This window comes from Bos grunniens, chromosome 13, assembly GCF_055505025.1.
Source record: "Bos grunniens cultivar Pamir isolate PY7600 chromosome 13, Bosgru_T2T1.0, whole genome shotgun sequence".
Lineage (NCBI taxonomy): Eukaryota > Metazoa > Chordata > Mammalia > Artiodactyla > Bovidae > Bos > Bos grunniens.
In genome coordinates, this window is record NC_141177.1 from 4,598,262 (window position 1) to 4,622,116 (window position 23,855).

Here is a 23,855-nt window from a genome sequence, read left to right on the forward strand (position 1 = left end):
GAGATGCAAACATTTTACTTTTATATCTGTGATTTCTGACAATTATAAGCTTGCATACAACAATCAGCTGGAGAAGAGAGGCTCCCTTTGGATATGTGGGTTGACTCTAATATACACTCATAGGCCACATGTTCGCTTTTAATTTTGTTGTATATGTTGGAAGTTGGGCAGACTACCTGCCATTTCATGAAAATGCTGTTGCATAAGAAAACCAACATAAAATGCTGGAACAGATTAAAAGATACAAAAGGTACATTAAAGGGGAGTGATGGGGAGATGCTCTGTAGGTGTAAAGTCTCAGTCATGAAGGATGGGGGCTTCTGGAATCTGGTTTTGTACACATGGAGACTGTCAGGAGGGTGAAGTTTATGTGTTTGTTTGCCATGATTAAAAAAAAAAAGGAATTCACAATGTTAACAGAAGAGAAAACACACATAAGAATGTAGAAAAAGCATTTGATGAATTCAATGAAAACTCTTAGCAAATTGTAAATAGAAATTTAATCAGAGAGAGGTTATTTACCTACAGTAAAGCAATAACAGGTAATATTGGTCACATATTCAAAGTTTTTCACCCAAAATTGCGGAGGAGAGAAGAAATGTGTATTATTTCACTTTAATTCAATATTGTATTTGGCATCCTGGCCACACAGTAAAGTGAAAAATAAAAATAACAGATTGAACATAGAAAAAAGGACAGGGGAGGGCAGAAAGTTGGGACTTGGACCTGAAGATTTCAAAGCAAGCCACACAACAGTTTAGAAATATCTATTTGCACAACAGAAGGTGGAACCTGAAACTAAATCTAGAAAAAAAATCAGTGATTTATAAAAGAAACTGACAAACTACAAACACGGTTTCTATCTTACTAGACTGTAAGTATCTTATTTGGCTATTAATTCAAAACAATAAAGTGACCACGTCCCAGGTAATTTTAATGTTTAAATAATTTACATTTTAATACTGATTTCTCTATAAAAGGCATCCAGAACCCCAGTCCTGGTTGGTGGCTTGTTATGTACAGACTACAAAGTGGAGAGGTGAGTGATGGAAACCAAAATTATCTGCCCCCACCCCTCCACCGCCAAACATGTCTTCCATGAAATCAGCCCCTGGTGCCAAAATGGTTGGGGACCACTGCTCTAGGACGTATTTCAGCACTTGAAGTAGAAATAACACCCCCAAAATGTCTTCAGTTCAGTCACTCAGTCGTGTCTGACTCTGCAACCCCATGAATCGCAGCACGCCAGGCCTGCCTGTCCATCACACACTGCCAGAGTTCACTGAGACTCACGTCCATCAAGTCAGTGATGCCATCCAGCCATCTCATCCTCTGGCGTCCCCTTCTCTTCTTGCCCCCAATCCCTCCCAGCATCAGAGTCTTTTCCAATGAGTCAACTCTTCGCATGAGGTGGCCAAAGTACTGGAGTTTCAGCTTCAGCATCATTCCCTCCAAAGAAATCCCAGGGCTGATCTCCTTCAGAATGGACTGGTTGGATCTCCTTGCAGTCCAAGGGACTCTCAAGAGTCTTCTCCAACACCACAGTTCAAAAGCATCAATTCTTCGGCACTCAGCTTTCTTCACAGTCCAACTCTCACATCCATACACGACCAAAGGAAAAACCACAGCCTTGACTAGACGGACCTTTGTTGGCAAAGTAATGTCTCTGCTTTTCAGTATGCTATCTAGGTTGGTCCTAACTTTCCTTCCAAGGAGTTAAGCGTCTTTTAATTTCATGGCTGCAGTCACCATCTGCAGTGATTTTGGAGCCCCCCAAAATAGTCTGAATGTCTTAGTAAACAATAAACTGAGCTTAACTATTTTATCTGTAATCAACTAAGTTTACTACACCTTTCCAAGCATTAAAATGTACAATTTAAAGAGTAAACTTGGCAGCTTGCTTGGAAGTTCTATGGGGAAAGCACAGCTACTTCCTAGGCCCTTTACTGAAGACCCGTCCTCCTCCACCAGGGATGGCTGTGCGATTTCACTGAGGGCACAGCTTCGGGAGAAACGCTCATGGGAGCAGTGAAGGAGGAAGGAAACACCCACCTAGCTAGCCAGGTCGGTCACATCAACCCTGGCGGTCAAAGGGGCAAGTATATTACAACCAGATCGCCCTCACATGCTGAAAAGCTTTTTATTTTGGCGGGGGGAGGGGCGCAGGGCAGGCGAATGACCTGAATTTAAAACACACTACTTGCAGCAAGTGCTGCAAACATAAGACAGGTCACAGGAACATTGTCATAACCCCAATAACTACATTATTCGATAAATTACAATTTAAAAGATTCTTATAAAAAGTAGTCCACCTAATCACAGGTACTGTAGAATCCCAGGCTCCTCCATACATTACTGGGGAAAAAGTGCAAATAAATAAAGGTGAAAAAACTTTAGGTAACATGGCAACCCACACCCTTCGCTGGTCAGATTCCACCGGCCACCTCAGTACTGCGGGAACGTTCCATCGATTTTGGCAGCCCAGGCCATGAGCCCCCCGACAACGTCCTTAACTGTTAAAGAGTCCAAGTCTGCCCAGGACTGCAAGATCTTCACAGCTTTCTGGGAGTCATTGCCCAGTTTGCAAATCACATAAATGGGGACAGACGCCCCTTCCTGTGCGCCCTGCTTCCCTTCCCGGATGGCTTCTCCCAAGACTTTCAGGCTCTCCGCATCCCTCCGTTCCAAACTTTTCAAAGGGATGTGCAGGGCGTGAGGCAGACGACAGATGTCCACCTCCACTTGAGGCCTGACGTCCAGCAACAGGTGGGGTGACCTAGAATCCAGAAGTCGCTTATAGTCCGTAATGGAAATCCGCTCCTCCGGGCTCAGCAACCGGAGGGAGCGGCACTTATCCGTGGCCGACGAACCGCAGAAGCTTTCGTAGTCTTGCAGGTCGGTCACGGTGGGCCGCTCCCCGCAGGCGGCACAGTCGGGCCTGCGCCTCCGCAGCCGGATACAGCGGAAATCGCCTCGGAGTGCGTCAAAAAGCAACAGGCGGCCGCTGTAAGAGGGGCCCAGGCCCGCAGCGGTCTTCAGCACTTCCAACGCCTGCAGGCAGCCCAGGACCCCGGTGACCGCCCCGAGCACCCCGCCATCCGCGCAGCTGGTCACCGTCTCCGCCGGGGGTGGCCGGGGGAACACGCAGCGATAGCAAGGCCCCCCGCCATAGTGGTAGACCGTGAGCTGGCCCTCGAAACGCAACGCGCTGGCGGACACCAGGGGCCGGCCGGCGAGCACACAAGCGTCGCTCACCAGGTAGCGGGTGGGCGCGTTGTCGGAGCAGTCGGCCACCACGTCGTAGCGGCGGACGAGGTCCAGCGCCGTGGCCGGGGTCAGCGCCTGGGCGTAGGGTACGCACTCCACCGCTGAATTGAGGCGGCGCAGGGCAGCGGCCGCCGAAAAGACCTTGGCCTGGCCGGCCAGGGCCTCGCCGTGCAGCACCTGGCGGGCCAGGTTGCTCGCTTCGACCACGTCGTAGTCCACGAGGCCCAGGCGGCCGACGCCGGCTGCAGCCAGGTACTGCGCCAGTGGGCAGCCGAGCCCCCCGCAGCCTACTACGAGTACGGCCGCGGCCGCCAGGCGCAGCTGCCCCTGCATGCCCAGCTCCGGCAGCACGAGCTGCCGGCTGTAGCGCCGGATCTCCTCTCGGGACAGGGCGGCCCTGGGAGGCAGGGGCGACACCGGAACCGAGCGCGCTGACTCCTGCCCCGTCGAAAGGGCTGCCGCCAACCTCTGCTTCAGGGAACTCAGCTCCTCCTCACGCTGCGCGACTTCGGCCTGTAGGGCCAGCACCTCCTCCCTGGCCGCCATGCCGGGCTTCTTTCCGGAAGTCGTCGTTAAAGGCATTTCCGTTTCCGGCTTTTCTTCGTCGCGAGGCCGGAGTAAACCAAAACAAAAACTTTATGGAGCTTGAGCCAGGTGATAAATGGACCTGCATTTCTTGCGCCACCCTCAGACTCAGTGAAAGACTCACAAGTTCTTACTGTTTCCAAAGGAACTGCGAAATGAACCTTAGGAAGACTAGAACTCGTCCACATAGACCACCCCCCCTTCTCGGGATTTGGTCCAGTCCAATCCTTAGCCTTCCGCCCCGCGTGACGTATTTCTGCTTCCGGCCTGTCGCGCAGTTCCGCCATGGCTGCCGAGGAAGCAAGTCGTAGCTCTCCTAGGTCTCGGCGGGAGCCGAAGGGGCGCGTCTCGCGGCAAGACAAGTATTCAGTGCTTTTGCCCACGTACAACGAGCGCGAGAACTTACCGTTCATCGTGTGGCTGCTGGTGAAGAGCTTCTCCGAGAGGTAGCGCGCCGGGCCGCCCTCCCCGAGAAATGAGATGAGCTGGCTTTCCGGGCCTGGGTGTCGGCCGTTGGCGGCTGCGCGAGGCGGCCCTGCCCGGCCTCTCTTCGGCCCCCGCGGGAGACCCTGGGGAGGACGCCACCCTGCGAGGAAAGCAGAGGCGGATTCCTCTGCGCTTCTCTTCGTCTCTCGGATTCTTAGTCCCGCCCTTGGGTTTTCTGAAGCACTTCTTTATTGTACACTCCCCGACGGCCCTCTGCCCGCCTTTTCTTAGAAGGGCTGGCCACCCTTTTTAATGCCTGCGGGTCCGAAAACCTGACCTCCCTTCTCCCTTATCTAGACGATCGGGCGCTGTGGCCGGAGCCGGGACTCTGAGCGAGCCCGCTGTCTCCCGCCCCCGTTCCGAGGGCTTATGTAAGCAGGAGGTTTGGGCCCTGTGGGTTAGGGAGCTGCTGCTGGGCTGGGCAACCCTTCTGGAGAAGGCAGAAGGGCAGACTCGCAGGTGGATGTTTGATGTGATTGTTTAAAAAAAAAAACAAAACTGGGAGGTGTTGATGTTAGAGTTTGAAAATGTTTAAAGTTTTTCGTTTTTCTGTCTTCAGAAAATGCTATTAGTACGAATTACCTTGTTTTGGGGATCGTGTATAAATCTTTGATCTTTAGGTATCAGCATATACAAACTTCTCAAATTACAGTGCTTTGAAAATTAGATAATACCATATAGCTTTTATTTTTCCAACCGAGTCTTCTCAATCGAGAACGAGTTATTTCCAGACTTTGTTTTTCCTCTTTTGACTTTTGTTTTACAAATGAGAACGGAGACTTTGTTCACGACGTATTTGTAGTAAGTGCCCCTTACGCATTCGTTCTTTTACTAGTATACCCGAGGTAAAGTCTTCGCGGTCGAATTGCTGAGTCGACAGAGATGTGCTTAAGATTGGTAGTTAATGCCAAATTGCTGTCAAAAAAAATTATACCAGCTTAGAATTCTGCAACGTTCATCAGAGGGGGCCTTTATCCTCACGAACCAGCCAGCTTTATTAAACCTACATCGTGGGAAATACTGATAAGTGAAAAACACTGCTGTTTGATTATAATTATTTGAATCAAATCATTATCTTCACATTCATGGCTTTTCAAAGTTTTTATTCATGGCTTTTAACTTTTTTTAAAAATTTCTATTTTGATTTCTCAAACTCTTTTCCCAGTTAGAGAAACTGTCGTGTAGCTGATCTTGTCCTGGCTTGTTTCATGATTATACGGTGTTTTTTTGCTCTGTTCTTTGATGTAGTGCAGTTTATCTTTAGTGATTTCTGGGTGGAGAATGAAGTTTAATGGGGAACAACTGTTTTCTTTTCAGGTGGCAGTCAAATTACCTAAAGTCTGCTCAGCTTGATTCCTTTTAGCTACCTCTTCCTCAGGTGGTCTTGGTGCTTTGAAGTGTAGAGGGGAGTAATTTTGCTTATGAATGAAGTATCTCAGCACCACAAATAGAATCAACATCTTAACTGGTTTTGACTTGTAAAGCGCATGCCCAGATTTAGTGCCCTGTGGGGAACTGAAGTCGTCTTTGCTGTTAGAGAATAGATAGGCTGGGTTTTGCTTTCTTCCAAGTGTGCTGGGGGCTGACTTTTGTGTTTTTTTTTTTAAAAGCATTTTAACAGTGGAATGTGTTTTCTGGTTGTTTTCCGTGCATTTGTTTCTTAAAGCAGGACCAGAGGAAACATAATGTTGTGTTATGGGGGTTTATCTGTACCTCCTCTTTCCCCATAAGTTTACCAGTAAAGTTAACAAAAAGAATGTCTTCTTTAAAGGGGGTGGTGGAAGATGTGATGGTGAGCACAGGTGCAGCTTGCCAAGTATTCTGCTGACTTGTTTTTTGAGTGCAAACTATCACGTGAAGTTAATGAGAACTATAGAAAGACCTTAATTCAGAAGCACTGACGTCTTTTGTAGTTCTGTGCTTTTTATTTGATAGTGTGGGGTAATAGGTACAATTATTTGAAATAGTGGTATCAAAGACTATCACCATCCTCAAGTGGGGTTTTTTTAAGGGTGAAATAAAATCAGATTCCTGATTCGTTATTTAAATCTGTTGGGGGTTAAAAAGAATAATCATCCAGAGCCACTCAGCTGACTTGATACCTTTTAAATGTATTTTTAAAATAAAATTTCCCAAGTGGATAAGTAAGATTTCATATGATGTCCTGTCATATATAAATATATGATCACTAATTTTTTTTAACAAAAGAATATGTTTTATGTGTGAGAATTTTAACATCTCAGGATTGTATTGGAGAAGGCAGTGGCACCCCACTCCAGTACTCTTGTCTGGAAAATCCCATGGACGGAGGAGCCTGGTAGGCTGCAGTCCGTGGGGTCGCTGGGAGTCGGACACGACTGAGCAACTTCACTTTCACAAAATAAAATTTCCCAAGTGGATAAGTAAGATTTCATATGATATCCTGTCATATATAAATATATGATCAGTAATTTTTTTTAACAAAAGAATATGTTTTATGTGTGAGAATTTTAACATCTCAGGATTGTATTGGAGAAGGCAGTGGCACCCCACTCCAGTATTCTTGCCTGGAGAATCCCAGGGACAGGGGAGCCTGTGGAGTCGCACAGAGTCGGACATGACTGAAGCGACTTAGCAGCAGCAGGACTGTACAGGAGCATTTTCCAGCAGCCGGGCCCAGCAATAAGCAAGAGTTGCTCTTGCTGGCCCCAGGGCACCTGGCGGGCTTCCCTTGTGGTTCAACTGATAAAGAATCCGCCTGGAATGTGGAAGACCTGGGTCCAATCCGTGGATTGGGAAGATCCCCTGGAGAAGGGAAAGGCTACCCATTCCAGTATTTTGGCCTAGAGAATTCCATGGACTCTATAGTCCATGGGGTTGCAAAGACTCAGACACGACTGAGCGACTTTCACTTACATAGTTTGGAAGTGACATTCTGAATATTTGACATTTATTTCAATTGATAATTGAAGTTTTCCTTGTTAATTAACATGGCAATAAATTGCCACTTACACTAGGGGGGAGTTAGTGACTTTTAAATTGTTTTTTCGTTTCAGACTACTGTCTCCAAGCAATACAAATTTAATTTTTTTTTTTATTTTAGTGGTTTCAACTATGAAATTATAATCATAGATGATGGAAGCCCAGATGGAACAAGGGACATTGCTGAGCAGTTGGAGAAGATCTATGGGTCAGACAGAATTGTAAGTCATTTTTCTATCATATCAATTACCTTTATATGGGGGAAAGATGATAAATGAACAGTGCTTGGATTCCGTCTGTCTGGAAACTGAAAAGATAAAGAGCACTGATATATGCTTGGGATTTAGATACATTTTCATTGTGCTTGAGGTTTTACATACCTTTGGTATGTTGAGTCATTGGTAGATTTACAGCAGAACAGTGGGCCTTTGGATGAACTCTTTATGTCTGACTCTGCAAATCAGTTTCCTTGAAGGGCAGAATTAAAGCATGATACTGAATTCAGAAGTATTATAGAACTGGGAACTTCCCTGCTGACTCAGTGGTAAAGAATTCTCCTGCCAGTGCAGGAAGACTTGGGTTTGATCCCTGCATCAGGAAGATCCCCTGGAGAAGAAAATGGCAAGCCACTCCAGTATTCTTGTCTGGAAAATCCCATGGACAGAGGAGCCTCGTGAGCTGCAGTCCATGGCGTCTCAAAAGAGTTGGACACAACTCAGTAACTAAACAAGTTTTAAAGCTAGGTTGCAGTTAGGAATGCGTGCCTTGGGGTACTCTTTCTACCCCCTTCTGATGCCTATGTCAGAAGCTTTCTCTATCTCCTTTATACTTTAATAAAACTTTATTACACACACACACACAAAAAAGGAATGCGTGCCTTGATCTCTCTTGCTCACTTTCTGTAGGTGTTCTCGTCCTTTCAGTAGAGAATGCTGTCTGCAGCTAAAAGCTTGTAGCTGGGAAAGGTGACTGGTTGTTTTCATGTGAAACATGATTTTTCAAAGAACCTGGCAGTTTTATCTGTAGGATAGTCTTGTGAAATAGACTGAGTTTCTAAGTCTTAAACTTTCTCACTGTACCTTAAAGCCTGTTGTTCTACAGGAGTAACTTGGGCATTTTTATTTTTGATCAATGGTTTGCCTTTATGAATGCTGGAGTAGATTTTTTAGTTTACTTCAGCCAGTTCTTGGGCCAAAAACAGTTACATCCAGATTTAATTAGAAAACACATTTTAGACAGTATTTTATAATTTGCATGGATGAGAATTTCTCAGTCTTGGCACTACTGACCTTGGGACCTGAGGGTCTTCACTGTGAGGGACTGTCCTGTATGTTACAGGATGTTCAGCATCAGCTCTGGACTCTACCCACAAGATGCAGCAGTGACCCCCGCAGTGCAGCAACCAGAAATACCTCTGGGCATCATCAGACGTCCCTTTGCCAGCAAAATTACCACCTCGTGCCAAAGAGAGCCCTTTGGTATATGCATAAAGAAGTCTCTTGGAGAACCTTTATTGATACTTGCACTTCAAGAAGTAGCAATTAAGCATCAAACAAAATAGACTCTGAGTTCACATATTCTTGATTAATCCCAATAATGAAATAATTTCTATGCAGTCACAGGAGAGCTTAGTTAATGAGAAGAGTTGAAAGGAAGTGTGTGACACTGTCTTTTTTTGAATTTATTTGGCTGTGACAGGTCTTAGTTGTAGTATGCAGGTTCTAGTTCCCAGACCAAGGATTGATCCTGGGCCCCCTGCATTGGAAGGTCAGAGTCCTAGCCACTGGACCATCAGCAAAGTCCCAGGAAATATGTTACGCTTACGTACAGTGTAAGTCTATCCTGTGATGGAGCTTCCTTCCATCTCACAGGCACAATTCACAGAACTGTCACACCTCAGTCCTCTCTGAATATTTCCAGATGTACAAGTTTACAGAGGAGATAAAAGCTTAGATTTTCATCCTTTTAGCAGTGACTTTCAATAATGGTTGATTCATATTTTTGGCCAACAGTTCCTCAGTTCCTCTTGTATAGGTTCAGGGCCCACTGCACTGATTCACATAATGCATAGAATGTTCTCACTGTGTATTTCCATTTAACCTGGAAACATCAGCCTGACAGTGTTTTGAATCCTTTTATCTTTGAACCTCAACCTTGAGGTGTGATTGATTGTGCCTGCTGAATTGACCTCAAATTCTAAAACAACATGGTCTTCAAAGAATTCTGCTTTCCTCATCAACCTAATAAAATTTAAAAGGATGAGGGAAAAAATAGCATTTACTGTCACGATTTCTGAGTGGTACCAGGGAAATTGCCTACTCATTATTTTATCACTTTTAGGTCATTTAAGAAAACTACTGGGGGTGTGTGTGCATGTGTGACCAATAAGAAGCTATGCCAAAGATGGTACTTGCTTGCTTTTTAGGTCACATAAGTATATTCAGTTGGGGGGAAATTGAAGAAAAATTAGGAACCACCGTACAAAATCTCAGATAAAATATTCATAGATGCTTTGTTAGCTAGCCTTTCAAACTGACTGGAAGTAATATTTCAGGGGGGAAAAAAGATGGAGTTATTTAATATAAACCTTTGAAAGTCTGAAAATTAAAAATAATAAAATTCTTTGAAAATGAGGTTTTTTTTTTTAAGCTAAAACACAGGGTTATAGAAAATCTAAGATAAACTGTAAAGAATTTGAGTTTTCAGTGCAAATACCAGATGAGGTCAGTATTTTGATGGTAACCATCAAGCACAGCATCAGATAAAACCTGACACGTCATTTGATTTTGCTTAGTGAATTGTAACTACCATGGATCACTGACTGAATGTCTGGCTCTCCTGTATACGAGCTCACCAGGCAGGAATGTACTTTGTCTTTGTTTCTCCTCTAGACCTACAGCAGCTTGCGTGTAGTTAAAAAGTGTAACCTGTTTGAATTAAATTGAAAATCCTTTGTTTGGAGGTTTGCAGTCTGAGGCCGGCTGCCTACTTACTGCCCAGTGCCGGGGGTGGATAGGAAATGCTCAGTGGTGAGTCTTCATCCCCCTACCTCAGAAATTTGGTGTCAAACACTGGCATTCTACTTTTCCAGAAATTTAGAAAAAAAAGGAAAGATCTAAATAAGTCAGGGTTTATATGTGAACCAGAAAGTGTAGAAAGACTTAATTGACAAGCAATAAGAGAAAGAAAATCTTTTAGGAATATAACCTGAAGTCATGTGAGTGGACCAGTAGAGAATGAGATAAGGTCATCTAAGCATAAAATCAAGATAAGTTGATGAAATGTCAACGTTTAAAATCAAAGACGGAATTGAGAAAACAAGTATGGTTATCAAATATTCCAAAAAGGTATAAGTGAGTTAAATCCTCAGTTTTCTTAGGAAGGAATCAATAGATAGATTGAGAGAAGGCAATGGAACCCCACTCCAGTACTCTTGCCTGGAAAATCCCATGGACGGAGGAGCCTGGTGGGCTGCAGTCCATGGGGTCACTGGGAGTCAGACACCACTGAGCGACTTCACTTTCACTTTTCACTTTCATGCACTGGAGAAGGAAATGGCAACCCACTCCAGTGTTCTTGCCTGGAGAATCCCAGGGATGGGGGAGCCCGGTGGGCTGCCCTCTCTGGGGTCACACAGAGTCAGACAGGACTAAAGTGACTTAACAGCAGACCAAAAAAATACATTGTTTTTTTTGGTGGGTAAAAACTCTAGCCCCTCCTCCACTGAGGAGGAGGGGCTAGACTTTAAGATTTTGTCTGGGGTGGGGGGATTTGGGTAAAAGAATGTTACTTTTCCTTAAAAGCTGTTAAATTACTTGTTACTAAATGCAGTTTTTATTTTGGCAAAAAATGTTAGGCATATTGTGCTGTAAGTTCAAATAAATGCAGCAGTGTTTCTGTTAAAATGAGTGAGCACTTATTTAAAAAGTTTTTATTCGATTTTCGATTATTTGTGTTAAAATGCCATTTCTTATCCTTACAGCTTCTAAGGCCACGGGAGAAAAAGTTGGGGCTAGGTAAGCAGACCCTCTCATCCCCACCCCCCCATACCTGCTCCTTACCTTGGTAAGATTTCCCACGTGTAGTGTCCCAGTTTGGAACAGGGCCAAAATGCAGTGACCTCCTGTGATGATTTTTAATGATCTTAATGACATGTAGTTGGTTTAACTTGAATTGCCTGTATCAACCAAGGCCCTCTTAGGAAAACGGAAACTATTGTTAAGTCTTTCAATATAAGGGATTTAATACAGAGCATCTGGTCACACCAGTGAAGGAATTCCTGAGACGCCCAATGGAGAGTGAGGTTACTCAGAGATTAGTGCTACTGGAGGTCACTGCTACCCCCCGGGGCTGGAGCAGCGATGGAGGTGTTTTTAGAGCCGGGGACCCGGGCTACGTGCCCAGACGAGCTCTAATGGTAGAGTCAGGGATACCTGGTGGAAGCGGGAGCTGAGGAGGGAATCTGGTCCATGCTGAGAGGTGGAGTAAGGGGGAGGACTCTTGGACTTTTCCCCTTCTGCTTGAAATCTCTCTTCTTCCTGTGCTTCCCAAAGCTGTTTGGAAATCAGTTGACAAGAGAACAAATATAGTACCCTGTGATATATTTAGAACAGAGAAGGGATCTAAGGGCAAACATTTGGACCAGCACACTGCCTTAGCTGTAAGTTCTTGAACATTTCTTTAAACGTTTTTAAAAGGTTTTTTTTTTTTTTTTTTAAAAGAAAGCTGTTCTGGTTTTACAATGTAAGAGGTTATAGAAAAATCTCAAATGAACTCAATCTCGTTCTGAGATAAAAATCTTGAATGCCTTTATTTCTGTTGTTGGTCACAGTTGTTTTATGTTGAAAAGTGTTATTACTGAAAAATTGGGGGAGCGTGGAGGAAACACAGTACTTGGAAATTGAGTATCTGCTGTCCTGAAGATCCTTGATTTCATGGCATGATCAAATGTTCTGAATATCTGAATCCAGAAGGTTCTTCAAGATGGAAGTAATCTTGAAACTGCCCTGAAAGCCACCAAGAATTACTAACCAGTCAGTGGCAATCCAAAAACCTATAGTCAGTCACTTCTTAACAGAAGTCAGAAGAGTTCAGCCTTGCTAATAAGATACGTGTTGGATTGGGGCTAGAGAACACAGGAATTCGCATCTCCTGTTCCTGACCAGTTACCCTTACCTGCCAAGTCCTTGAGGAACTTTAGGCATAAGCGTGGCTAAGTAATTGCTAGTTGCACCTGTGGCCCCAGAGACAGGGTTCTTGTGTACCAGGCTTAAGGTGTGGAAGACAGTCCCTGGGTAGCTTTTGTGGGGCAGCACTGATGGGAAGAGCAGAAGCAGAGAGACAGGTTAGGTGGGGGTCCAGGCATCCCAAGATGGTGCCCAGGACTAAAGTGAGGTTATAGTTCACTGTCAGCTGTAGAGGACTAATGGCTTTTCAGGGATGCTTAGCGGTTTCTTCCCTGTTGAGATGTAGACCTCAGCATTTCCGGTGACTTCCTTTAATGGGTACAGATGTTTTCCTTTTTAGGAACTGCATATATTCACGGGATGAAACATGCCACAGGCAACTACATAATCATCATGGATGCTGACCTCTCACACCATGTGAGTGGTATGTTTCTTTATTAGCTCTTTATTATAGTCTTAGCCTATTTTACTGACCTACTGTTTATTCTTAATTTCAGCCAAAATTTATTCCTGAATTCATTAGGTAGGTATTTCTAATATTTGAAAGAATTATGATTCAAGTCATTTATCTTATATTGATTTTTTACTTCATTTTTCATTCATTAAAATGCTCATGCTGTTTTAAGTTTGCTATCAAAAATAAAACCAGTGCACAGATTTGAGGCATGTGAATATAGTTACAAGACTAAATGAAGTATTTTAGGGGCCCTGAGAGGACTAACTGAAAAATAATCCCTTTATTACCTAATTCTGTAAACACTATAGAAAATTTCTGTAAACCATTGTTAATTTCTATAAATGCTATAGAAAAAGATGAAAAACATCTTCCCTGTTAAATGGAATTAAACCCTGCATCAAAAGGGTAAAACCCTATGAATAGATGGGTTTTATTTTAGGAATGAATGCCAAAATCAGGAATCTGTCAAAATAATTCATTTATCACATTAACAAAGGAGGCAGTCTGATTACATCTATAGGTGCTAAAGGGTATGTCATAAAATTCACTATCCATTTCTTCTTAAAATTTTAGTATAGAAATAGAAGGAAACCACTTAAACATACTGAAGACAACCTAGTGCTAAGTTAGAGGTGTCTTACCTTTTTACTTTTTGCTGCACCGCATGGCTAGGCCACCCACTCCAGTATTCTTGCTTGGAGAATCCCATGGACAGAGGAGCCTGGCAGGCTACAGTCCGTGGGGTCACAAGAATTGGACACGACTAAGCGACTAAACCACCACAGCTTGTGGGATCTTAGTTCCCTGACCAGGGATTGAACCTGGGCCCTCAGCAGTGAAAGCAGGAGTCCTAACCACCAGTGGATTTCCCCATGAAACTTACCAAATGATGGAATATTGAATTAATTTTCAATAAACTCATCGGTGACTGTAGGTATACCAGATGTCATTAAATACGGAAATTTTAAGTAATGTTGTAACATAAGAATTAGCATATATCAGTAAAGGGTACAAAATTCTATTTATTTACAGGTAATGTAAAAACATTTTTAGAAAATCTAAGAGACCTTGACACCTTTCAGAAAAAGAACTTGGGAGCTGTTCTGAACATAAACTAAATAGAAAAACAGAGTCAGATCGTGTCCCCAACCTGTTGAGAACACTTCCAGGAGTTCTGTGAACACATGGAGAATCCACATCCCTTTACTTGCATTCAAACCACTCTGTGAAGTGGCCCCTGCCTTGCGATCTGAACTCATCCTCTGCCCCCCCTTTGTCTGAAGTGCTGTGTCACAGCTCCTTAATGCCAACTACTACTCCTTTGATCTCTGCATAGTCACCTCAAAAATACCTTCTCTGCTTGGATCACCAGTACCCCAAACTCCTTTGACCTGATAAGGCAGTGGAACCAGTGGACTAGAAAATGGATGAGAGATGCAAACAGGCCGTATGTAGGAGAAACGCAAATGGCTCATGAAACCTAAGAGAAGGTGCTCACCCTGGGATGTAGTCAGGGAAATGCAATTAAAATAAGCGTGTGTTACATGTTTGCTACCCGTTCGTTTTTCAAAATTAAAAACCTATGAAGCAATACACCCAGCACCAATAAGATGGTAGAAAATGGACACAAGTGATGGCTGGAAGGAGTGTGAGTTAGTAACTCACAGCCTTTTCAGAAAGGAATTTCTTGTGATATCTGTTAGAATTAAACATACGAGCTTTGCTTTAGCAATTTCATTGAAAGCTCAGCAGCTTTTTTAAATTGATAGCTAATTTATTTTTTCTACAGGAAGCAAAAGGAGGGTAATTTTGACATTGTCTCCGGAACTCGCTACAAAGGAAATGGCGGTGTATATGGCTGGGATTTGAAAAGAAAAATAATCAGGTATATACATATAGAAAGTATTTGGAATAAATTACCATGTGGGGTTTGTGAAATCAGATTGTGACTTCCAAACAGTATTCTCAGGTAGCTTCTTACCTACAATCTTTCCTGTGTTAGAGTATTTTATTTTGGATGCTTTTCACTTGGGGAAAATCTGCATAAACCTTTGAACCTTTCATAGAAATTATCTAATTCAGCAAAATTTATTCTGTGTGAACCTTCAGCTCTAAGTGAATTATTCATCTATTTTTGGATTAAATAACTTTTCAATATATATTTTTCTAATAATTTAAGATACATCATGATTTCAGCTTTTACTAAGAAACATGAAGTGGTGAAGCTTTGGAGGCAGACTTGGGTTAAACTCCTGATTCTGTCATTTAAATTACTGTGTCCCTTGCATATCTTGCCTTTTCTAAGCTTTGTTTTCTTCATGATAAAATGGAAGTAAAACAAGCTGTTTCAGTTTTTTGTTACAGCGTAACAGACCATCCCAAAGCTAAGTGACTTAAAACAAATTTATTATTTCTCTAAATTCTTTGGTTTGGCTACTGGTTCCTCCGCTGATTTCACTTGGGCTCATTTATGCAGTTTCCTTTGGCTTGAGGGTGAGCTGTGCTGGTAACTCCAAGATGGCCTCATTCATATGTTTAGCATATGGTACTGGTTGTTGACTGGGCCCACCTCAGTTCTCCTGCACGTAGCCACTCACCTGGAAAGCTGGGTCAGCTGCTTTACGTGGCCTCCTGAGGGCACCACCCAGAAGCACCACAGCTGCAGCTGCAAGCACTCCTGGGTGCTCAGCTCTGGGGCTGACACCACTTTAAACTCTGGTCAGAGCAAGCTTGTAATCAAGGGATGCGGAAATAGAATCCTCCTCTTGATGGGAAGACCCACAAACAATTGTTGACCACATTTAGTCTATCTCACCTAGGTTGTTGGACAGTGATGTTTCGATCTCGAAAAGATCTACCTAGCTTATTGCTTTTTGGTGTAACAACATACCTGAATTCTTACTAATAGTACTTGTATAAACTCTTACTAATAGCACTTTTTATCACTCTCCGTTCCTGTCAAAGGTTCTGTTAGGTTCAGTTTTGCCTCGTAACTGTGAAACTTAAAACATGTAAAAGCCTCAATCTTCAGTGAAATGAAGGGGTTAGATAAATGAGCAGTTTTCATTCTTTCTGAGGATCAGAATCATGTAGGAGGAAATTATATACATCTGCTCCCTATTCATCCTCCCCTCCTTTGTGCATACACACATTGGAGACCATTTGAATGGATCTCCAGGGATGGTGCAGAAGCCTCAGTAGTTTTCACAGGTTCTCAGAGGATTCTGTTGTGCAGCCACGGTTGAGACCAGCAAGTCAGTGAGATCACTGACTCAGGCCTCTCTGAATTTGGTCATTAAAACTAATATTTAAAATCAGGGAGTCCCAATGAGAGACAGTCTGCAACTTTTGGTTGGATCATTTAGTTGTATTGAGTTGTATCCGTCATGACTTCTTAATGTCTTCACTGACTTTATAGTAAAAACTGGTGAGAAAGATTATGTATCACTTGCTCAAGGTCTCATTTTTATGGTCCAGAACCTGAATTTGAACCCAAGTCTGTGACTCTAGCTGTTGTTTTGATTGTTGTTGTCCAGTCATGTCCAGCTGTTTGGGACCCCGTGGACTTGCAGCGTTTTGGTTAAAGACCCCAATTTTAAAATGCATTACCTTGAATAGATGTATAAATATATACATACATATGTACCACATACACATAAATACATATACTCTCACATTCCTTGGGTCAAATTCATTTTGTGGGATAAATTATGTCTTAGAATTCTTTTTAACGATCAGAAGCAAATTGAAGGGAGGGGAGTATGTTTTTATTAGCCATTATCCCAACTATATCCCTAGCTGTGTATTTTGTATGAAATAGGCTCTCCTAAGGAGCACCTTGATGGTTCCCCTGGCCTTGGAGAGAAACTTTTTTCCACGCTGCTTCCCTGCCACCTTCCCTCCCTCCAGAACAACTAGTTTTCTGAATCTGAGCACACTAAAACAGCTGCAGTACCAAAGTCATTTTTTCCAAGTGTACTTTACATCTTTTTGAAATGTTAATAATAGCTATTCGTCAGTAGTAGCTTATAATTGATTGATACTTCGTTGTGCTTGAAGCACAGACCCTAAAGTCATTGCTACGAGCTGAATGTTTCCGAATTCACGTGTGCCTTACCCTGGGAGTGTTGGTGTTTGGAAATGGGGTTTGGGAGAGGTGAGTGGGTTTAGATGAGGTCCTGAATGTGGGTGGGGCACTGTTGGTGGGATTAGTGCCCTTTCAAGAAGAAAGCCGGAAAGCCTGGCCTTTCCCCTCCTCCACCCTCCATGTGAGAAGGCACCATTTGGAGGCTAGGGACAGGATCCTCACCAGGAACCAAGTTTACACACCTTTATCTTGGACTCTTCAGCCTCCAGAACTGAGAATTGAGTATCTGTTGTTTAAGTCACCCAGTCTGTGGGTTACAGAAACCCAAGCAGAATGGATAGTCTCAGAGTAGAGGTCAGTTTCCAGAGATGGCCAAAACCCCAAACCCTTTCCCACCTTCACCCTTAAAAAAAAAAATAACCATTTTAATGCAAACTGAGATTGGAAACAGCCCTCCCTTGGTGATTTGAATCTGAAAAAGCAGCTTAAAATCCCTGATAGATCACTTTTCCTGTCTTGACAGATGTCCGCAATCCTAAGTTATGACTTTTGGCAGATATGCAAGTGGAGTTAAAAATCTATTGCCATTCTTACCTAGTGTTTGGAAAATGATTGTTTTATAGGTCATCTCCACACGTCACATTCAAAGAATAAAAAAATACCTATTCAAAGAGTAAAAAACGAGAACTGTCAGATCTCCTTTCACTGACAAATCCTTGCTTTGTTCCATAGAGTTAACATTTTTCTTGCATTTTTGAAATTAGTATAGCATTTTTAGCACTCTGCACTTGGCTGTATTTCTTTCGTGTAGAAACTGTATTTTATAAAGAAAACGTTTTCTTTGACAGCCGTGTGGCCAATTTTATAACTCAGATTTTGCTGCGACCAGGAGCATCTGATTTAACAGGAAGTTTCAGGTACAGTGAAAACTTGTAACTGTATATTTTCTACTATTTACAATTTCTTGCCTAAATCTCTTGCTTTATAATGACTTACTTAAAGAAACCCTTCTCATTTCCACCCCATTTTTGTTCTGGAATACTAAAAAAGGCAGATTGAAGTTGTTAGAGGTGCTAATGAATCCTAAACATCTTCTTAAGGGAAATACTGTACTTTTAAAGAGCAGGAAGGACAGGCTGGTGTGCTTACAGTGAGTGTCACCGCCCAGCCCTTGGGCCTGAGGTGACCACTGACTGCTCATTCAGAACATCACTTCTTGTCTAAGTGGTGCAAAGCCTCTTGCTGGGTCCTTGGGATTTTTAAATTTTTGCTTGTTTCTTGGTGTTTGTGTAATTTTAGACTTGATACAGTAGGTTACTTTGTATGATGGTGCCAGATGACTGCCAGATTTTTTTTAATCTCTGAAACTAAAATGTCTCCTCATCTCCTTTAAGATCCAGACTCCATGCACTACTTACTACATTATATTACCTGGTACACGCTTCTATCCATTAAGTGTTGATTCTTTTGACCTTTGATAGAACGCATGTGCGCATGCTCAGTCGCTTCAGTCGTGTCCAATTCCTTGCGACCCCATGGGACATAGCCCAACAGGCTCCTCTGTCCAAGGGATTCTCTAGGCAAGAATACTGGAGTGGGTTACCATGCCCTCTTCCAGAGATCTTCCCAACCCAGGGATCGAACCTGCATCGGGAAGCCCTTGTTAAAACACACAAATACAGAAATTAGGAGCCTGCTGTTGAAGGTAATGAATACTTCAAATGCAGCTGCAAGTCTGTTGGATAGCAGTTCAGAGACAGTAAGAGAGTCAGAAGTGAAGAGAGGAGCCATCACAAATTAGACGTCAGATAATGAAACTTCTCTAGAATTAAGATGTAAGTTGTTTTGAAAGCACAGTTTGGTGTATGAAAGATAGCTACAGACCCATATATACATCCTTCAGTTCCACACTTCGAGGCAGATGAATATATGAAGCCCACATGTGTTACAGTGATTTTGAATGAAGACCCAGGGTAGCTTAGTTGGTTGTGGAGATGGGGACTTTGCTTTGGGTCCTAGTTCCCCTAGTCACTTCATCACCTAGCTCTTTCTCTCATAGCTTTCTCAAAAACTACAAGAAAAAAGGTATAAATTGCTGCCTTTGTATACATTGAGGCTCGGGGGGAATTTTTTTTTTTAACCTCAGTGACTGAAAACAGAGCTCCCGAAGAAGATTAGAGTTCACCCATAGGACTTCCCCACTCCTGTCTCTCTTTGTAAACCTGATGAGCTTTGCCTTTGGCTTGCAGTCCCTCTAAAGTTAGGGTGTGCATTCATCTGTCTTAATTGTCTGTCTGTGACCTCAGTCACTGATAGCTGGTTCCCGCCAGTACTGCCTCAATCTTGTGATCCCTACTTCCTGTCTCTAACTTAACCAGGCTCAACCTAGAGGGACTTAGTTTATCCCAGGAATTTATTTACATCTCAGGAAACAGAAACTTCATAGATATTTATGAGGAAACACCTGATAATTGCTTCTTTCTTGTCATCGAGTTTATATTGTGCTTCATTATCTACCAACTCTGTTGTCCCAGCATTTGAAACAGTTTCTTCCTTTTCAACTTTAAATTTCAAGAAAAATTTTGAAACTACAAACAATGGGCGGTTTTGCTCCACATGATTCACTTTACCATATTTTAATAATTTCTAATAGTGTGATAGGAAGATAACTCTTTAAAAGATACTAAGGATTCATTTCCACGATTGTCCTAAATTATTTACCAAATATTTTTATGGCCTTTCCAGTTCAAGATAAATGTATCATAATCATCAACTGTGAGAACTTTTCTGTAGACAAATGGCCAGTGAAAGTTAAGTTTTTATAAATACCAGTGAACTTTTGGAAAGGTCAGGGTACATGTAGGAATGTATATTTATCGAGGTGTTCATATACATTTTAATTTCTTATAGGTTATACAGAAAAGAAGTTTTACAGAAATTAATAGGAAAATGTATTTCTAAAGGCTACGTTTTCCAGATGGAGATGATTGTTCGAGCAAGACAGCTGAATTATACTATTGGCGAGGTATGTAAATAATGTCAATTCCTCATAAAGAAACAAGGTTTAGACTTTTTATAATAAAAGGTTAATTTTCATAAACTACTGAGTAAATGTGGAAGGCTTCCAGGTGTCCATGCAAAAGAGTGAAAATTCACATTCTTTTAAAATTAATATATGTGACATACCAAGATCTAAAGCTTAACAGAAGGCAGTGTTCCCTTTTAAATAAATAAAAGTGACCGGTATCTTCATCCTTGCCTTTTCTTCTGACCACTCAGCATTATGGGATGAGTCTGTTTTCTGCTTTTCCCCTAGTCTTGACCGTCAGCCACCTACTTAAGTTAAAAATGAACGGGGTGGGACCTCCCTGGTGGGCCAGTGGCTAAGACTCCCGTTTCCACTGCAGGGTGCACAAGTTTGATCCCTGGTAGGGGTACTAAGATCCCACGTGCCATGTGGCCAAAATTAGTTAATTTTTTAAAAAAAAATGCCTGGTGAATCCCTTTTGCCCTACGGTCTATGAGTAGATGCAAAGGGCAGGAACTGGAGGAGCAGTTTGATACTCGTATTCAGAGCAGGATAATAGCTGACTGGAATGCCACTGCTCTTGGGGAAGTTGTAAGATTTTTTTAGCTTAGTGCTAAAATAGCGACAGCTGAACTTGATGGTGGAGAAGGGGATGGCAACCCACTCCAGTATTCTTGCCTGGGAAATCCCATGGACATAGGAGTGTGGTGGGCTAGAGTCCATGGGCCGCAAAGAGTCGGGCATGACTGAGAAACGAACACTAAACTTGATGGACTACTGGAAAAATTTCAGGCCATTTTACTTTTGGATGATAATTTTTCCTTGAAGCTTGAGTAAACCAACTTAATATTCAGGATCAGTGCCTTTCAAAACAGTAGATTTGGTTCATATGACCTATTTTAAGATAATATGCATATTATGTTTAATTTTGAAGACTTGGAGATGCAGGTGGTTACTGTAAGAATCCCATAATTTGCACTTAACCTTGAAGGACTTGCTAGCAGAGGAACAATCTTGTTTCTGTTGTATGAGTAATTGTTGTACGCCTGCTATACTTCTTTTCTCATATTTTTGAAGACTCACTTAACATATATTTTTTTAACTAGGTTCCAATATCATTTGTGGATCGTGTTTATGGTGAATCCAAGTTGGGAGGAAATGAAATAGTCTCTTTCTTGAAAGGATTACTGACTCTCTTTGCTACTACATAAAAGAAAGTTATTCATTTATACTTAATCATGTTCAATTAAGTTTAAACATGGAAAAAGCCTGGTTGCTGATTTTTATAAAGTGTACTCTTAGAACATAAATCATAAGGTAAGGCAAGTCTGTTTTCTGGAGAAACTCCGTTTTATACGTCAGATTAGGAAAAGGAGCAGTGTTCTCACTTTTCGTTTACATGTTGCTGTATTAAGACCTATAAATAAAGGTATATGGAATTTCCGCATAAAAATACTGCTGCTTTCATTAAAGTATACAAACGCAGGATTTCTTACCTGGGGAAGATTTTGAAAAAGACTGGATTCATACCTAATACGTGTCAGAAGTAAGATGAGTGCTAATCATATTCATGAAATACACATATGGCTGTTTCTATATGAACTGAAAAATACACACCTTTCCTGCTCTTTTAAAATGTACCCCAAATTTCTTAAACCAGATAATACATTTAGAGCACAATTTAAATTTGGGTCTTTGTAGCTGCTGACTTGATAGAGCATTTCACCTGTCAGGGCAAGTCGGTTTAAAATACATATCGTGCATTGGAAGCAACAACATTTTATTGCATAGTTGTTTTTTTCTCTTCTGGGCACAAACTTCTTTTGGTAAAGATAAACATTGATGACATTAAGGCATAAATCTAGCTGCTGTAATAATTTTTATTTTTTGGCCAAGTCATGAGGCCTGTGGGATCCTACTTCCCCAACTAGGGCTTGAACTGGAGTCCCTGGCAGTGAAAGCACCACGTCCTAACCACTGGACTGCCAGGGAATTACCACCGGTAGTAATTTTTAAACAACTGTTTTTTCCCTCAAAATAATTTGTCTCCATGTTATTTCAGGACCCTTAACAAAGCATACATATGAGTGAATCCCCTAGATGTCTTCTTTTGAGGAAACTGTTCTGCAAGTTAAAAGGTTGTTCAGTAAAGCCAGCACAGATACTCTGTTTACCCATTTTAAGTAGGTATTGCAAATAAGATCTTACTGCAAATAAGTTTCCGATTATAACATAGCTTTTAGATCATGTAGTATCTTTTAAAATTTTGAGTGAGACATACTTTAAGCAAATAAGCTTAAAATCAAGTTGACTTTTCCTTTACAAGTAAAAGGAAGAGGCGTCTCTAAATGAAATAAACATATTTATTGGACAGTATTTCTCTGACTACATTTTCCTAGTTTAATTTGGCTGCTAAAGCAATTTAAAATCTGATTTTTTCATTTGCATTCCCAACAGATCTTAGCAGAAATGAATACCAGAGTATACAACCTTTGGTGTCATTTTGAACATGACCTGTTCCGAGGTTGAATTCACAGAACATGTTCTAAGAAGGGCCAGTGCTATTCTGTCTCCCTTTTGTGCAGAGCCCACCATGGACCCCTCGGGGAAAGAACTTCTCTCATCACTGATAACAGCTAGGAAATTTATCATCACTGATGTGAAATTAGTTTTAAGATAACAAATAATTTTTTGTATGTTTTCTTTTTCATCTAAACCCAAAGTTAAATCTTTATTGTCAGCTATGTGGAGCAGAGATTAAATAACCACCTCAGAGATCTCACTACTAAAGTATTGCCTTCTCAGATGTCACTGGCGTAGGTTAGGTACCTTTTGCCTTTTTTAGTCTTTTGATTCTTACTCCTACAATCATTCCAACAGTATCACTGTTGGAATTCACAGTAAAGTATTTGGGCAGTGAAAATTTGGACCATTTGGAAGTTATTAGAAAAGAATCTGGACTATTTAGATGCATTTTTGTAGTAAGTCTAGTGACTTAAACACTGGAAAATCTATTTAAACATTTACATGTGAATCCAGCATCCCTTTTTACTTCGTAAATGGGGCCAAGGATGAAATCCAGATGTTCTCCCTTTGTATTGGTATTATCTCTGTATGAATCTAAGTATGGTATCTAAAAAAAAACTAAAAATTATTTTGTTTATTTCATATTAGTTGTTGCTAGTGTCTTCTGCAACATGTAATTAGATTCTTCATCTTTGTCTCTGTAAAATCAAACTGTTTTCAGTGTCCCCCGCTCTTCTTTTTTTTTACAACTTTTTCCAGCTATTGTTTTCCCTTGAAGTACTGATTTGGCTTTTAAAGATCTATTTTATCACAATTTCAGAAATGAATGGAATACTGAGTTGGATGAAACAGCTTGTTAAACCTGCTAACTGAAGCCTTAGACAGTAAGCTCTATGTAACCATAATTTGTACTATTTTCAATTAAGTCAGCTTCTTTGGGGATGTTACCTATTGTTTGACACTTAACTTGAAATTTAGAGAAACAGCAAAATAAGTGTAAGATGTACAGAGCACATCTTAACGGGTTTGGTTAATTCTCCACAATAGACATCATTGTTCAGTATGTTTAGCCAATGATAGACACTCAGCTATAAAAGATGGGTTCAAGAATGTTGAGATGATGTGTTGGCTGGGGTTGACCTAACTCTTCAAAGGCCTCCATTACGTTCTGTGCTATCCAAATTGTGGGAGCACTTAAAGTGACTGTCTTTGGGACTAGTCTGTGGTTTTCGAGGATCTTATGGAGGCCCACTGGCAACATCATTTCTCATC

General features: G+C 41.7%; 2 protein-coding genes across 4 annotated transcripts; one reads left to right on the plus strand and one right to left on the minus strand.

The window, feature by feature from the left end:
• Nucleotides 1-477: 477 nt before the first annotated feature.
• On the minus strand, nt 478-3,928 carry MOCS3 (molybdenum cofactor synthesis 3). Its single transcript, XM_086331356.1, has one exon. The coding sequence runs from the start codon at nt 3,847-3,849 to the stop codon at nt 2,446-2,448; it is 1,404 nt and encodes a 467-aa protein (XP_086187482.1). The 5' UTR covers nt 3,850-3,928; the 3' UTR covers nt 478-2,445.
• Nucleotides 3,929-4,110: 182 nt separating this feature from the next.
• On the plus strand, nt 4,111-23,225 carry DPM1 (dolichyl-phosphate mannosyltransferase subunit 1, catalytic). Of its 3 annotated transcripts, none has more exons than XM_086331374.1 (9): nt 4,111-4,298; nt 7,421-7,520; nt 11,282-11,315; nt 12,826-12,902; nt 12,983-13,008; nt 14,732-14,827; nt 17,878-17,946; nt 19,940-20,054; nt 22,515-23,225. In XM_086331374.1, exons 1-9 carry the CDS (start codon nt 4,138-4,140, stop codon nt 22,584-22,586), a joined length of 750 nt encoding a protein of 249 aa, XP_086187500.1. In that variant the 5' UTR covers nt 4,111-4,137; the 3' UTR covers nt 22,587-23,225. The 3 variants fall into 3 exon arrangements, 2 of the variants coding, with proteins under 2 accessions (XP_086187500.1, XP_086187499.1); XM_086331373.1 differs by lacking the exon at nt 22,515-23,225 and adding an exon at nt 21,164-21,510; XR_015138890.1 differs by lacking the exons at nt 12,983-13,008; nt 22,515-23,225 and adding an exon at nt 21,164-21,510 and having other exon boundaries at nt 12,826-12,909.
• The last annotated feature ends 630 nt before the right edge of the window (nt 23,226-23,855 follow it).

Excerpts from the sequence above, each read along its gene's own strand:
- MOCS3 (XM_086331356.1), bottom strand. The coding sequence starts at position 3,849 with ATGCCTTTAACGACGACTTCCGGAAAGAAGCCCGGCATGGCGGCCAGG.
- DPM1 (XM_086331373.1), top strand. The coding sequence starts at position 4,138 with ATGGCTGCCGAGGAAGCAAGTCGTAGCTCTCCTAGGTCTCGGCGGGAG. Across the intron at positions 11,316-12,825 it reads GGAGAAAAAGTTGGGGCTAG|GAACTGCATATATTCACGGG; the intron begins GTAAGCAGACCC and ends TTTCCTTTTTAG. Across the intron at positions 13,009-14,731 it reads TTTATTCCTGAATTCATTAG|GAAGCAAAAGGAGGGTAATT; the intron begins GTAGGTATTTCT and ends TTTTTTCTACAG.